The sequence below is a fragment of the Salvelinus fontinalis genome, chromosome 33 (assembly GCF_029448725.1).
Source record: "Salvelinus fontinalis isolate EN_2023a chromosome 33, ASM2944872v1, whole genome shotgun sequence".
NCBI lineage: Eukaryota > Metazoa > Chordata > Actinopteri > Salmoniformes > Salmonidae > Salvelinus > Salvelinus fontinalis.
The window spans coordinates 46784621-46800103 of NC_074697.1; the positions used below are offsets into that span (position 1 = coordinate 46784621).

A 15483-nucleotide genomic window follows, 5' to 3' on the forward strand; every position below is an offset into this window, starting at 1 on the left:
GACTATGTATGAATATGTCCCTGGTAGAGGCTAAATCTATTCTACAAATCTATTGTTTTAAAACCTGTAATCAACAACATGATTGTAGTAGGCCTATGCCCTCTGGCTCTGATCCAAATGGCAAGATATGTCAATTGCGCAAATGAAATCAATGAACACAAGACTATTCCATATACACTATACATATAATGTGTATAATGTATAATGTGGACACCCCTTCAAATTAGTGGATTTGTCTATTTCGGCCACACCCCTTGTTGATAGGTATATAAAATCGAGCACACAGCCATGCAATCTCCATAGACAAACATTGTCAGTAGAAGGACCTTACTGAAGAGCTCAGTGACTTTCAATGTGGCACCGTCATAAGATGCCACGTTTCCAACAAGCTTCCCCGGGTAACTGTAAATGCTGTTATTTTGAAATGGAAACTTCTAGGAGCAACAACGGCTCAATTGCAAAGTGGTAGGCCACACAGCTCATAGAATGGACCGTCGGGTGCTGAAGCGCTTGGCGAGTAAAAATCGTCTGTTCTCTGTTGCAACACTCACTACCGAGTTCCAAACTGTCTCTGGAAGCAACGTCAGCACAAGAACTGTTCGTCGGGAGCTTCATGAATTGGTTTCCATGGCCGAGCAGCCGCACACAAGTCTAAGATCAACATGCGCAATGCCAAGCAACGGCTGGAGTGGTGTAAAGCTCGCCGCCATTGGACTCTGGAGCAGTGGAAACATGTTCTCTGGAGTGATGAATCACGCTTCACCATCTTGCAGACCGAAGGACGAATCTGGGTTTGGTGGATGCCAGGAGAACGCTACCTGCCCCAATGCATAGAGCCAACTGTAAAGTTTGGTGGATGAGGAATAATGGTCTGGGGCTGTTTTTTATAGTTCAAGCTAGGCCCCTTAGTTCCAGTGAAGAAAAATCTTAACGCTACAGCATACAATGACATTCTAGACGATTCTGTGCTTCCATCTTTGTGGCAACAGTTTGGGGAAGGCCCTTTCCTGTTTCAGCATGACAATGCCCCCGTGCACAAAGCGAGGATCATACAGAAAAGGTTTTGTTGAGATCGCTGTGGAAGAACTTGACTGTCCTGCACAGTTCCCTGACCTCAACCCCATCGAACACCTTTGGGATTAATTGGAATGCTGACTGAATTGGAACGCCTAATCGCCCAACATCAGTGCCCGATGTCACTAATGCTCTTGTGGCTGAATGGAAGCAAGTCCAGCAGCAATGTTCCAACATCAAGGGGAAACCCTTCCCAGAAGAGTGGAGGCAGTTATAGCAGCAAAGGGGGGACCAACTCCATATTAATACCCAGGATTTTGGAATGAGATGTTCGACGAGCCGATGTCCACATACTTTTGGTCATGTAATGTACCTGCCTAGGCTAACTTAGTGGCACCATGCCACTCTTCTGTTGTTTTTCTCCTGAAGAGTGTGATAGGTAGCAGGATGAGAGCGACATCAAGGTGAAATTGTGTCAATTTCAATGATTTGTGACCAGATTCCATTGGATCCACAAAAATACCAGTGTTGTGCCCTTTCGTATAGCCTAGTCTACATTAATTCCACAGGAGACTAACCTATACTGGTATAGAATCCATAGTTGTTGTTCGGCCACACTCATCTATTATGAATGTACTGTGCCCATGTTCACGTTAATGACCAGCATCGCCTGCTGTGGGACTGTGCTGGTTACTAAGCAGCAGTGACCCAGAGGACTTCCCCTCTGGCAAAGCAGCTGTGTCCCCTATAGTCCCGGAAGATCACTGGCACGCAATTACAAACAATCACTTCTCTCTTCTCTACAGTGAGAGCTGATGAGTGGTGAGGACTCTGGTGCAAAAAGGTTTTTTGCTAGCCTGGGTACCAGTCGGTTTGAGTTATCGTTCCACTCCTTGTCATGCTAAACATGACATGGAGTACAAGGAGTGGAATGTTAGCAAAATAGGTTCTGTATTTCAGGCTAGGTGGGTGCTACAAATCAGAGGTGAAAGTAGTGACTTTTGTGTTTATTATGGATCCCCATTAGCTGCTGCTTTCTTCCTGGGGTCCGGCAAAATTAAGGCAGCTATACAATTTTAAAAACATTACAACACACTAAGTGTGTACCCTCAGGCCCATACTCCACTACCACATATCTACAATGCAAAATCCATGTGTACGTGTGTATAGTGCGTTTGTATGCATGTGTCTGTGTCTGTTTGTGTTACTTCACAGTCCCCGCTGTTCCATAAGGTGTATTTTTACCTGCTTTTTAAATCTGATTCTACTGCTTGCATCAGTTACCTGATGTGGAATAGAGTTCCATGTAGCCATTGCTCTATGTAGTACTGTGCGCCTCGCATAGACTGTTCTGGACTTGTGGATTGTGAAGAAACCCCTGGTGGCATGTCTTGTGGGGTATGCATGGGTTTCTTGAGCTGTGTGCTAGTATTTTAAAGCAGACAGCTCGGTACCTTCAGCTTGTCAACACCTCTTACAAAAACAAGAAATAAGTCAATCTCTCTTCCACTTTGAGCCATGAGAGATTGACATGCATGTCATTAATGTTAGCTCTCCGTGTACCTTTAAGTGCCAGCCGTGCTGCCCTGTTCTGAGCCAACTGTAATTTTCCCCAAGTCCCTATTTGTGGCACCTGACCACACTACTGAACAGTAGTCCAGGTGCGACAAAACCAGGACCTGTAGGACCTGCCTTGTTGATAGTGTTGTTAAGGCAGCAAAGCAGCGCTTTATTATGGACGGACTTCTCCCCATCTTAGCTACTGTTGTATCAATATGTTTTGACCATGACAGTTTACAATCCAGGGTTACTCGAAGCAGTTTAGTCACCTCAACTTGCTCAATTTCCACATTATTCATTACGAAATGTAGTTGGGGTTAAGTGAATGATTTGTTCCAAATATAATGCTTTTAGTTTTGGAAATAACTTAACTTATTCCTTGCAACGCATTCCGAAACTAACTGCAGCTCTTTGTTCAGTGTTTCATTAATTTCAGTTACGTGTAGTGTTGAGTCATCCGCATACATGCAGTGCCTTGCAAAACTATTCACCCCCTTGGCGTTTTTCCTATTTTGATGCATTACAACCTGTAATTTCATTGGATGTATTTGGATTTCATGTAATGGACATACGCAAAAGTGAAAAATTGGTGAAGTGAAATGAAAAAAAGAACTGGTGCGTGCATATGGATTCACCCCCTTTGCTATGGAGCCCCTAAATAAGATCTGGTGCAAACAGTTACCTTCAGAAGTCACATTATTAGTTAAAGTCCACCTGTGTGCAATCTAAGTGTCACATGATCTCAGCATATATATACACCTGTTCTGAAAGGCCCCAGAGTCTGCAACACCACTAAGCAAGGGGCACCACCAAGCAAGGGGCACCACAAAGGAAGCAGTACTATGAAGACCAAGGAGCTCTCCAAACAGGTCAGGGACAAAGTTGTGGAGAAGTACAAATCAGGGTTGGGTTATAAAAAAATATCCGAAACTTTGCACATCCCACGGAGCACCATTAAATCCATTATTTTAAAATGGAAAGAATATGGCACAACAACAAACCTGCCACGAGAGGGCCGCCCACCAAAACTCACAGAACAGGCAAGGAGGGCATTCATCAGAGGCAACAAACAGACCAAAGATAACGCTGAAGGAGCTGCAAAGCTCCACAGCGGAGATTGGAGCATCTGTCCATAGGACCACTTTAAGCCGTACACTCCACAGAGCTGGGCTTTACGGAAGAGTGGCCCCAAAAAATATATAAGCAAACATGTTTGGTGCTTGCCAAAAGACATTTGGGAGACTCCCCAAACATATGGAAGAAGGTACTCTGGTCACATGAGACAAAAGATTGAGCTTTTTGGCCATCAAGGAAAACACTATGTCTGGCGCAAACCCGACACCTCCCATCACCCCAAGAAAACCATCCCCACAGTGAAGCATGGTGGTGGCAGCATCATGCTGTGGTGATGTTTTTCATCGGCAGGGACTGGGAAACTGGTCAGAATTGAAGGAATGTTGGATGGCGCTAAATACAGGCAAATTCTTGAGGGAAACCTGTTTCAGTCTTCCAGAGATTTGAGACTGGGATAGGAGGTTCACCTTCCAGCAGGACAATGACCCTAAGCATACTGCTAAAGCAACACTTGAGTGGTTTAAGGGGAAACATTTAAATGTCTTGGAATGGCCCAGTCAAAGCCCAGACCTCCATCCAATTGAGAATCTGTGGTATGACTTAAATATTGCTGTACACCAGCGGAACCCATCCAACTTGAAGGAGCTGGAGCAGTTTTGCCTTGAATGGGCAAAATTCCCAGTGGCTAGATGTGCCAAGCTTATAGAGACATACCCCAAGAGACTTGCAGCTGTAATTGCTGCAAAATGGTGACTCTACAAAGTATTGACTTTGGGGGGGGGGGGGGGGGGTGAATAGTCACGCACGCTCAAGTTTTATTATTCTTGTTTCACAATAAAAAATATTTTGCATCTTCAAAGTGGTAGGCATGTTGTGTAAATCAAATGATACAACCCCCCCCCAAAAAATATATTTTATTTCCAGGTTGTAAGGCAACAAAATAGGAAAAATGTCAAGGGGGTGATTACTTTCGCAAGCCACTGTAGACACACTGGCCTTACTCAAAGCCAGTGGCATGTTGTTAGTAAAGATTGAAAAAAGCAAGGGGCCTATACAACGACGCTGGGGAATTCCTGCTTCTACCTGGTTATGTTTTAAAGGCTTCCATTAAAGAACACTCTATGTTCTGTTAGACAAGTAACTCTTTATCCACATTATAGCAGGGGGTGTAAAGCCAATACACATACGTATTTCCAGCAGCAGACTATGATCGATAATGTCAAAAGGTGCACTGAAGTCTAAAAAGACACCGGCACACGAAGTGAAGGTCTATGAGAATTCTCTCTCTTCCATGTATTGTCTGTCTGAAACAATGAGTGGGAGAAGAGTGGACAGACTGTCACTCGCACCATCCCTTCTCTCGGTCGGTCACTGTCAAAGCCTGGTTAGTGGTACCAGCTGTGCTCCTGCCTGATTTTGTCTCTTGTTTCTGTGTGAGGGGGAGGTTGGAGGCTAAGACACCCATCCCCAGGGCGGTAATACTGACAACATGGAGAGCTCACTGACTCACCCCCCTAACACACATAACACTCCCAGACAAACATACACCACTCCTTCAGACAACATATTATTGAACTCATCAATAGATAAATTATCAGCTCAACGTCTATTCCCCCGGGAAGCCAAATATTGACTGTGGTCTCTCACTTGCAATTCCAATGACAGGGTCTCTCATTAAAAGAGCATGGTCAAAGTACAAGAGCACACTGTTGGACTGAGATCCTGGAGGATGGGACGGCTTCTTGAAGTAGCTGGCTCAAAGAAGGAGGGGAAATAAATCAGGCAAGACTTTTTCCGCCATTTTCTTGTTTATGTTCAAGATCACTTTCTCAAGGCATGGTGCCTTGTTCCATAACATCTTAAAACCTTGGATGTTGTTTTTTTCTTGTCATGATTTTCTAAATCTATATACAGTGTAGCAAAGTTCTGGTGAAGTTCAATAAAAACATTTTTTTTAAGAAAGTTGGGTGAACACCTGCTAAATATTGTATCAATATCAAGGGGACATTTACATATCAGTTCCTGTACCATGCGGAATAATGGCAAACCAGGGTGTTATTCAGGAAAGCACAACATTACACAACATGTATACTGAGCAAAAATATAAACACAACTTGTGTTGGTCCCATGTTTCAGAAATGTTCCATACTCAAAAATATTTCTCTAAAATGTTCTGCACAAATTTGTTTACATCCCTGTTAGTGAGCATTTCTCCTTTGCCAAGATCATCCATCCACCTGACAGGTGTGGCATATCAAGAAGCTGATTAAACAGCATGATCATTACACAGGTGTACCTTGTGCTGGGGACAATAAAAGGCCACTAAAATGTGCAGCTTTGTCACACAACACAATGCCACAAATGTCTCAAGTTTTTAGAGAGTGTGCGATTGGCACGCTGACTATAGGAATGTCCACCAGAGCTGTTGCCAGATAATCTACCATAAGCCACCTCCGTCGTTTTAGAGATTTTGGCAGTACGTCCAACTGGCCTTACAAACCTCGTGTAATCATGCCAGCCCAGGACCTCTATATCTGGCATTTTCACCTGCTGGATCGTCTGAGACCAGCCACCCGGACAGCTGATGAAACTGAGGAGAATTTCTGTCTGTAATAAAGCCCTTTTGTGGTGAAAAACAAATTCTGATTGGCTATGCCTGGCACCCCAGTGGGTCGGCCTATGCCCTCCCAGGCCCACCCATGGCTGCGCCCCTGCCCAGTCATCTGAAATCCATAGATTAGGGACTAATGAATTCATATAAATTGACTGATTTCCTTATATGAACTATAACTTAGTAAAATCATTGAAATTGTTGCATGTTGCGTATATATTTTTGTTCAGTATAGATAGAAATGTATGGTGCAGAACTAACATGATTCTTTGTTAGTCAATAAAACCATCATGTCAGCTCTATACGTTATATTTCTATCTGCAATGTACTGAATAAGCCCTGAAAAAAAACCTCACAATAACATCTACATACAGGTCAATGGTGGGTAACTTCCTATTCTGTGAACAGCCAACTCTGAATATCTTGGCTTTCAAGCAGATCGTTGTACACAACCGGAGGTTCAATGTGGTGGTGGAGCCTTCACAGCAATATGAGTCTACACTTTTCTACAAATACAGTTCATATAAAAATGAGGCCGATGAGATGCTCTTGCTTGTGGGTTAAGAGGTTGCTTTATGTGTTGTTTGCCTGTTGCTGTTGTCCATTCTAGGACTAGAGTTACAGCATGAACGTCTTAAGTGGACTGTACTTCTCCTGTACCCGGTAGTCATAGCCCGGTGGAGGTGAGTGCTGAGGTGATACGGTGAACATTACATCCTGCATTCCCACAATCCCTTTTTATCACTGAGCCAACTCCTCCTAGAAGCAGCTCTCCGTAAGCCTAAAATACAGACCTGTTTTGTGCTAACATTCCACCCCTTGTACTCTGTGTCATATAATAAACATAACATGACAGGGAGGGGAATGTTAGCACAAACAGATTGGTACCCAGGCTAGCTGTCTATGTGATGTTACCAACACGTCACAACTAGCCTTCCGGATGGATGCTAAATAAAAATAATGAAAAGGTATAGGTCTAGACATGGCCTGATATGCGTTAGGTCCTCTTGCTGCCCAGTCTCTTAAAGACATTGACTGACCCTACGTCCATCTGAGCCCCAAAACTCTCCCCTCCTCCAGCCCTGGTGCTGCTGCTGACTTTAGGGCTGGCCAGGGCCAGGCCTGGCCGGGCCTTATTTCTGGTGCTGGTCACGCGGCTGTCCTGGGTGTCGGCGGGCGGTGGGGAGGCATTTGGTTTACCCAGTCTCTGAAGCACACTGAGCTTGGCAGGGGGGAGGCCATCGGGGGAGGAAGAGGAGGAGGGAGAGTCAGTAGGGGGGAGTTTGAACTTCACTCCTAGGCGGCGGAGGGTGGTGGGGGCCAGCTTGGGGGCCACAGGCTCTTTCTTCTGGGAGGGAGGGAGTCGCTTTAGGACGCCAGCGTACTGTAGGACCGAACCCTCTCCATCACTATCATCCTCCTCCTCCTCCTCCTCCTCCTCTGCTCCGTCTACATCAGCCCTTCCTGCTGTTCCCGGCTCCTCCTCCGCTCCGTCTGCTCGGCCCAGACGACTGAACACACCCGTGGCCTGGAGAGAGACGGGCCATGAGAGCAGAACGGCCATGCCCTGACTAACACCCAACGTCACTCACAAAGACACACATGTAACGTGTCAGAAGAGAGGGCTCACCTTGCTGCCGCCCGTGGTGGTATCTGCTTTGGACTCGGCTCCCAGTCGCTCAAACACAGACATCCGCTTGTTCCCTTTTTATGGGTAAGAGAGAGTTAAAATGAGAAATATACTGTCACACACAGACATTTTAAGAAACACACACAGAAAGAGTGGGATGGTGGGTTCTAGTTAGGGATAGGGGTCATCTTTATCATGGTAAGAGATAAAGACATTCCAAGACCCATTTCCTTTAGATGCGGCAGTCCATAATATTAGTGGGATGAGAATTAAAGGAGATTGAATGATTAGTATCCTTGGTTCACCCTGGCCAGAAGGTGAGGCCCTACCTTTCTTGGCCTGCTGGGCCAGGATTCGGGCGGTGCGTGCCGTGGTGCCTTTGGGCATGTTGATGATGTACTTGCCTTCCATCTCTGCAGTCACGCGGCGACGCTTCGCCGGCAGACCGTTCCCCTCGTCAGCAGGCCGGCTCAGCACTGAGAAAAAGAGAGAAAGGATGAGGGGGGGGGGGGGTAGAGAAGAAAAAAGGGAGACGGAGAGAGTCAGTGTGACACATCTACGCTAGGGAGCTTTCGCCTCGTGATACAGCAGATGGAGAGAGAGAAGGCCAGTCCACACAGAGAGTGGAACAGGGGGTAGCTACCTGCTTTGCCACTCTTGGCCTGTTTGTTCGACACGGTCACAGAGATTGCCCGGTTGTCAGGGTGATGGGCTGGTGTGGTTGGCGGTGAGTCGTGGCTCAAGGCGTTGGCAATCATACGTGTGGCGGCTGCAGAGGATTATAAACATATGGTGAGAATTCTGGCATAGAATGACTCCCACCATTACCCAAATGGGTGCTACTACTCATTGGTAGTGGAAGGGGTGACTTATCATTATACAGTGTTAAATCCTTTGAGAATAGCTCTACATAAAAGGCAAATCACCGGTATGACATTCATAACGGTTCATTGATTTGAATTAAAAACACTCACGGGTGTTGGCAGCTCTTCGGAGTTCGGTCTGAACGCTGGACTGTCCTGAGGTTATGGCCTGTGTGGCCATTTTGCACATGTCCTGGAGAGGGGAAGAGGAGGTGGGAGAGATGCAGCACTGGAGTAACTACTGTCAAACCTGCATTAAAAACAGCAAGTATTTTGGCAAAGCACCATCTCTCTCGCATGAGCTGTAGTGCTGCATTGGAGGAAGTGCTCCCAGGATGTGCCAAAAGCTCTTTAAAATGAATGAAGCAACAGGAAGTGATTGTATCTTTCAGCCCATCATTTCTCTAGACCGGTGGTCTACCAACCTGTTGATCGCAATAGACTGGTGGATCTTCAAGGCATTTCCAGTGGCTCTGAATAAGAGCATGCTCTACACAAGCCTTCTCCTTACCTGTCGGTAGACCTGTTTGGCGTGTTTGAGGATGGCAATAATGTCACCGATGACAGTGATGCCCAGGTCCATCATGATCTCCTTAGTGAGGTCCATCAGCATGGTCTTCTGGATCCTGCAGAGAGAGAGCGAGAGGGGGGGGAAGAGCGAGATAAATATTTAAATCCTACTAATAAAAGAATGGATGAGATAATCTTCTCTCGAAACCAATGGAAATGATTCATGACTGATTACCGAATTAATGACATTTTATTTTCGTGTCAAATCGCCAATTGCCAACCCATTCCTTATGTGATTAATTGACACAAACAAACATTACAATAATTCACTATGGTAATTAAATGATCATTCTTCTTCCGGTGTTCTCTGCATTGCGCATCGCATAAAGAGAAGAAAGAAACGGTACAAATCAAGACATATTAGTAAATTACATCCCTAGAGCAGTAAAATATACATACATATATACATAACATATACAGATAAATAAATACAGAAAAAAGGGGGGGGGAGAAACAGAAGTCACTTGAACCCGGTCTGGCACAATGAGAAGATTCATATGGAAGACATGCCTATACACAATCTATATACACACACCATTAATAACCACATAGAAGCTAAATATATATTTTTTACAATTTAATTATAGGTAGCCTTTTTTCTTTTATTCCAAACTTTATTTAAATATTCCGCAAAAGGAAATACACAATGAACAAAAACCATTTTCAATTCCCCTCATCACTCAGCCACATAATTCCTTGGTATATCTGGTGGGCTTCTGGAATAAGAGCAAGTGTATATCGTGGTAGAAAGGGCAATAGAGGATGAAATTTGTTTCATTCTCCATTTCTTCGAGGTCACAATAGTTACATAGTCTTTCCTCTTCCATTTCACCACAATACCGACCTGTTTCAATACGCAGGGGCAATATCCCTGATCTTACCTGTGCACATAGCGATCTCTTGCTTTTAGGTAGGTTATACATAATATATCTCACACACAAATTCACCCTTATAAAAACAAAAGGTTCTCAATTTGGGTTTATGATTCATCAACTCCAGGCATTTTTTTCCCATATTGCATCAACAGTTTAAAAAAAATCATATCTATGTCTCCCTTCATTTGGTTTTCGTACAGACGTTCAGTCAGACTCTTGAAAAAAGTTGGACATTTCAGTTGCCCAGGCTCCCCCTATGGATAGATCCCATAGAACGACTTTACTAGCTATTCTGGCAGTTGTCATTTCCAACAGTCTATTCCAAAGTGTCACCATACATGCCTTCCATCTCACCTCACAGGGTTCCCAGCCCATATCCCCAGTTATTGCAAGTATAGGTGCAAACTCCGGCTGAATAGTCTAGAACAGGACACACGCATGTCTGATACAGTTTGGAATACGTAGAAAAACCAATATCTTTGAGCGTTATTGTTTCCCCTATAACCCCTCCAAGACCTCTACTTCCCGAGTCGGCCAGGGCAAATGTTCCCGAATAGAACAGTAATATGTTCATCAAGAAAAATACCCAAATATTTATAATTGCTAGTAAACTCAAGAATGTCTTCAACGAAAACAAAACTGAAAAACACTTCTCTTAGTACCTTAGATACCAATAATCAAATGAAAAGGTTAGACAATCTTTCATTTTGCGGTGAACTGTTCCAGGCCAAGGAGTTAAGATGGCCTTTATTACCTGTTGTCCACAAAAGACAGGGCATAGTTGACAGCCAGACCAGCAGGGATCCCAGCATCCTTGAAGAACTGGATCCACTCCGAGGTGGCTGAAAAGACAAAGAGAGAGGGGTGTCCAAAAACAGTTCAAGTAGCTGATGAAAACAAACACCCTATGTCTTAACTTTTAAGAGCTACATTACAAAAACGATTATCTTAAAACTTAGTTTTGAATGGCAATACTAAAAGCCATCAAACTTATTGACCTTCAAAGCTAAAACTCAAAGCCATCTGATTAGGCTAGATCCATTTACAGTGAGATTAGGCTAGATCCATTTACAGTGAGATTCAATGGAAAATACCAAATGGAAACCCTGGGGACAGGACAGGCATGCTGACTGGCCAGCTGGGTGTTATTTATAAAACCATGATGGAGCTTTTTATGGTGAGCGAAATTCCACTGGGGTTCATAGACACATTTGATATTGCCAGTGTTTCCTCCAGAACAATACTTTGGCCGTCAAAAGCAAGTCCGTGAAGTGTAAAGGACTATATTTTACAGTATCAGGCACAATAAAATGTTTTTTAATTAAACTGAGGGTGTCTGTTTATCTAAATAGAGGGAGACAACAGGCAGCTAAAGTCAGTCCCAACATTAGCTAAAGGGCCCTGGTTGCAGTGTGTGGGCTACTTGTCTCGAACACATACAATAACTTGCTAACTAAACTAGTTAACCAACCGTTCTCAGTCTAGGTTTAATGTCACGATGGCCTCTACGAAACGTATGACAATTTTCACAAGGCGAACTTTCGGTAGTTGTTATACTAGCGACCTACCTTCCCCTGCAGCAAGCTACCGTTTAGTGTGTGGCTATGGGCTAGCAATCTAGCTACTAGTTGACTTGCTAGCCAATTTAGCTAGTTAATGTGCATGAAAATGTTGGTTCACGTTAGCTAGATTAGCTACAACTTCGTACATATCAGTCAACACGGTCGCGCCAATTATAATCTAGTAACCAGTCCCACGTATGTTCGTGGTAAAAAATGTAACTACAAACAATGATACACGAGCAATTTTGAATAGCTAACCGGCTAACGTTAGCTACATTCTAGTCGGCACTTGACTTGTGTCCGTCCGTACACACCATGTTAGCTAGGTAGACATACAGAAAACGGTATCCCTACATTCCGAACAAAATAAAATTAACATCTTGACTCAGTATCCTAATAATAATTGGGGGGAAATATGTTTTTGAGTCTTTTTAAGCGATCTTCCACGTCATCTGGGCCCTTTTATGTCACTCACCTGTGGTTACGGAAGCCATGTTTACAGGAGACTGCTCCGTTTGTGACGTAAATTCCGTTGCATTTTTTTGAAGTAACATATTTTCACCACATGAGTGCAGTGTAACCCTTCAATCTACTGCCATAAATTGTCCTTCTTTTTTGGAGACATTTATTTTTTTATTTTGTATTTTTTTATTAACAGTAACATGCAAAACATAAACATAACAGCCAGAGGAATGAGAAAAATATTTTTAAAAATACAACTAATCCACATTATATCAATTCAAATACAGACATATAGTAAATACATTTTTTTGACATTTTGTTTTGTATACGTTTTAAAGACTCTAAATAGGTTTCCAAATCAGATTAAAAAAATATGAAAAGGGCCTTTTTCTTCATATTTTTTGATTTGTGTATGAAACATTTTCCTAATAAAATAAAGAGATTTATGACATACGTTCAACTGAGGAATCAGTGTAGTAAAACAATATGTCAAACGTAGACATTTCAATGGCTGTATGCAATTTGAGGCAAAGATATAGTTTTACATCAGTCCAGAACACTTCACTATATAAACAATGACAGAATCAATAGATAGATTCAATAGATTCCGTTTCTAGTTCACAAAAACTGCATTCACTGGTAATATCAGGTATATATTTAGAAATCAAGCTATTACACGGATAGAATCTATGGATAATCTTAAAGGAGATGTCCTTTACTTTATTGGTCACCATACATTTCTGTGGAGTGAGCCAAGCATGGCGCCAGTTTACATCAAACGATGAAGCCCAACAAAATATCACAGAGGGAATAGACTTCCTGTAGAACATATCCCTTAATAAACGATTGTTGAATTTCGTATCTAGTAGACCAATGCCATTCACCTGGATATCGCTTACAATCGGAGATATTCCAAAATATGCATTATTCTGAAGTAAAGTTTTTGTCCCACTAGGTATAGCTTAAATAACAGTGTCATATTCCTTGCTTGAAACCTCAAAGTTGCATCTTTCCATAAATCCTCTCCGTGTAAATAGATTCCCACTAATATGAACTAATTGGCTGACAAGGACAATGTTTTTCGAGAACCATTTATGGTTAAATAACGTCTTGTTTCTATGTAATATCGACCCAATGTTCCATATAAAATATTTATGAGGTGAAAAGTTGTGTTTATACAACAAAGCCCAGCACATTAAAGCCTGCTTGTGAAAAGCCGCCAGTTTCACAGGAAGTTAACCCATAATATATGGACATTGTAGTAAAAAATTAAGCCCTCCGAACTTCTGAAAAACAAAATGAGGTATAATATTCCTGAAACTATGAGGATTTTTTATGTACCTTTTAATCCAGTTGACCTTTGATATCTGATGGAAGAGAGTGGAGTCTAAGACATTTAGACCGCCATCACAAACCCTGTTGGTGATAACATCTCTTTTTATCTTATATGGCTTGTTTTTCCATATGAAGTTGTACAAAAGCCTATCTAAGGTACAGAAAGTGGATTTGGGAATGTCAATAGATGAAAAAAGATAGGATGCACGAGATAGTCCCTCAGCTTAAGATAAAAGCACCCTTCCTTGAAGACTTAATGGGTTCAAATTAAGATCATTCACAGCCTTAAGATTTTTGGTGATCTTTACACCGAGGTAGGTTACAGTATCTTTTTCAGAGATGTTACAATCTGCCAGATTGACAGCCCCTTTCAAAACAAACATCTCACAATTGGAAAGATTTAGTGCCAAACCTGAGATTTTGGAGAATTGCTTCACGATATCCAATGCTAATCTAGTTTGTGACACATTTTTTCAAAAAAAGTGAGGTGTCATCTTACAGTTGGGATATCTTGATCTCTCTGGCCTGGAATGTAATGCCTTCAAATGGACTTTTATGGACTAATGAGCATAACATTTGAGATACTTACATAAATAAAAAAGGAGAAATTGGACAACCTTGTCGTATTCCTTTGTAAATGTTAAACCTTGAGGATGTTCCATGACAAAGTTTGAGACAGCTATTGCCACCATTATACAGAGTTTTAATAGCATCAACAAAAAAAACGACCAAATTTCAAATGCTTAAGACAATGAAAGATAAAATTGTGACTTACTGTATCAAATGCTTTCTGAAAATCCCAAAATAGGATAACAGGGAAGTCATCCAATAGATCATAATACTCAACCAAGTCTAACACCAGCCTCAGATTATTAGATATATGGCACCCTTTCATAAACCCTGATTGACATTCATCAATCAGATCATTCAAGCAAGACTTTAACCTTTTTGCAAAGATTAAGGCTTAATTTTGTAGTCGTTATTTAGGAGTGTGATTGGACGCCAATTATCAATATTTAAGAGATCCTTGTGTGGTTTAGGTATAAGAGTAATAACCCCTTGCTTCAGAGAGGCAGGTAGTTCTCCCTTCTTTATAGCCTCATTAAAGGTTTCAAGTAAAAATTGTGCTATTTCTTCAGAGAAGGTTTTGTAAAATTCAGAGGTTAATCCATCACAACCTGGAGATTTGTTATTTTTTAACTGAGCAACCCCGTACTGGATGTCTATAATGGATAAATCTTGACAACAAGACCGATTGAATTCTTCACTAACCAAATTAACATTCTCTATAGAATCAAGGAGATCCTTAGAGTCACTCAAATTGTTATCTAAGGAGTAAAGATGCTCATAAACCTTGTGGTAAAGTCTGATAACAACTCTCTATCCTCAGTGGTAACCCCATTAATCTTAAGTTTCCAAAGTGTGTTGAGTTCCCCTCTCCTCTTTTCCAAATTAAAAAAGTATCTACTGTTCATTTCGCCTTTTTCAAGCCATTGTTTTCTGGATCTTATGAAAGCTACTCTAGCCTTTTCCTCATACAATGTATCTAGTTGATTCTGTAAATCATTCAATTTGGCATTCTCATTAAGATCAAGATGCTCAATCTCTGTGATATCCACAATTGTCTTAGAGAGTTCAACTACCTCACATCTCCTTCTTAAAGCAAGCCGTTTTCCATAAGTAATACAGGCTGAGCGGATTTTAAATTTCAGCAGTTCCCAATATTTCCCATATTCCATATTTCATATTCTTCATTTCTTCTTCTTCTTCTTCTTCTTCTTCTTCTTCTTCTTCTTCTTCTTCTTCTTCTTCTTCTTCTTCTTCTTCTTCTTCTTCTTCTTCTTCTTCTTCTTCTTCTTCTTCTTCTATGAGGTTTAACGGCGGTTGGCTTCTAACTTGATGCATTACCGCCACCTACTAGACTGGA

At 42.1% G+C, this 15483-nt stretch overlaps 1 protein-coding gene across 3 annotated transcripts; it reads right to left on the minus strand.

Annotated features, from left to right (window-relative positions):
- Positions 1–4546: 4546 nt before the first annotated feature.
- Positions 4547–12313, minus strand: LOC129832405 (uncharacterized protein C19orf47 homolog). Of its 3 annotated transcripts, none has more exons than XM_055896434.1 (8): positions 12235–12313; positions 10952–11039; positions 9264–9378; positions 8864–8945; positions 8533–8658; positions 8219–8365; positions 7890–7963; positions 4547–7787 (listed from the first exon to the last, which is right to left on the minus strand). In XM_055896434.1, the coding sequence occupies exons 1-8, from the start codon at positions 12311–12313 to the stop codon at positions 7257–7259; spliced, it is 1242 nt and encodes a 413-aa protein (XP_055752409.1). In that variant the 3' UTR covers positions 4547–7256. The 3 variants fall into 3 exon arrangements, with proteins under 3 accessions (XP_055752409.1, XP_055752410.1, XP_055752411.1); XM_055896435.1 differs by having other exon boundaries at positions 8294–8365; positions 12235–12286; XM_055896436.1 differs by lacking the exon at positions 12235–12313 and adding an exon at positions 12074–12196.
- Positions 12314–15483: the final 3170 nt, after the last annotated feature.

Bases quoted from the DNA above. Each gene is read 5' to 3' on its own strand.
- LOC129832405 (XM_055896434.1), bottom strand. From the start codon at position 12,313: ATGTTACTTCAAAAAAATGCAACGGAATTTACGTCACAAACGGAGCAG. The intron at 11,040-12,234 runs GTGAGTGACATA...TTGTCTTTTCAG, and splicing joins CATGGCTTCCGTAACCACAG to CCACCTCGGAGTGGATCCAG. The intron at 8,659-8,863 runs GTGAGTGTTTTT...AATCCTCTGCAG, and splicing joins CCGAAGAGCTGCCAACACCC to CCGCCACACGTATGATTGCC.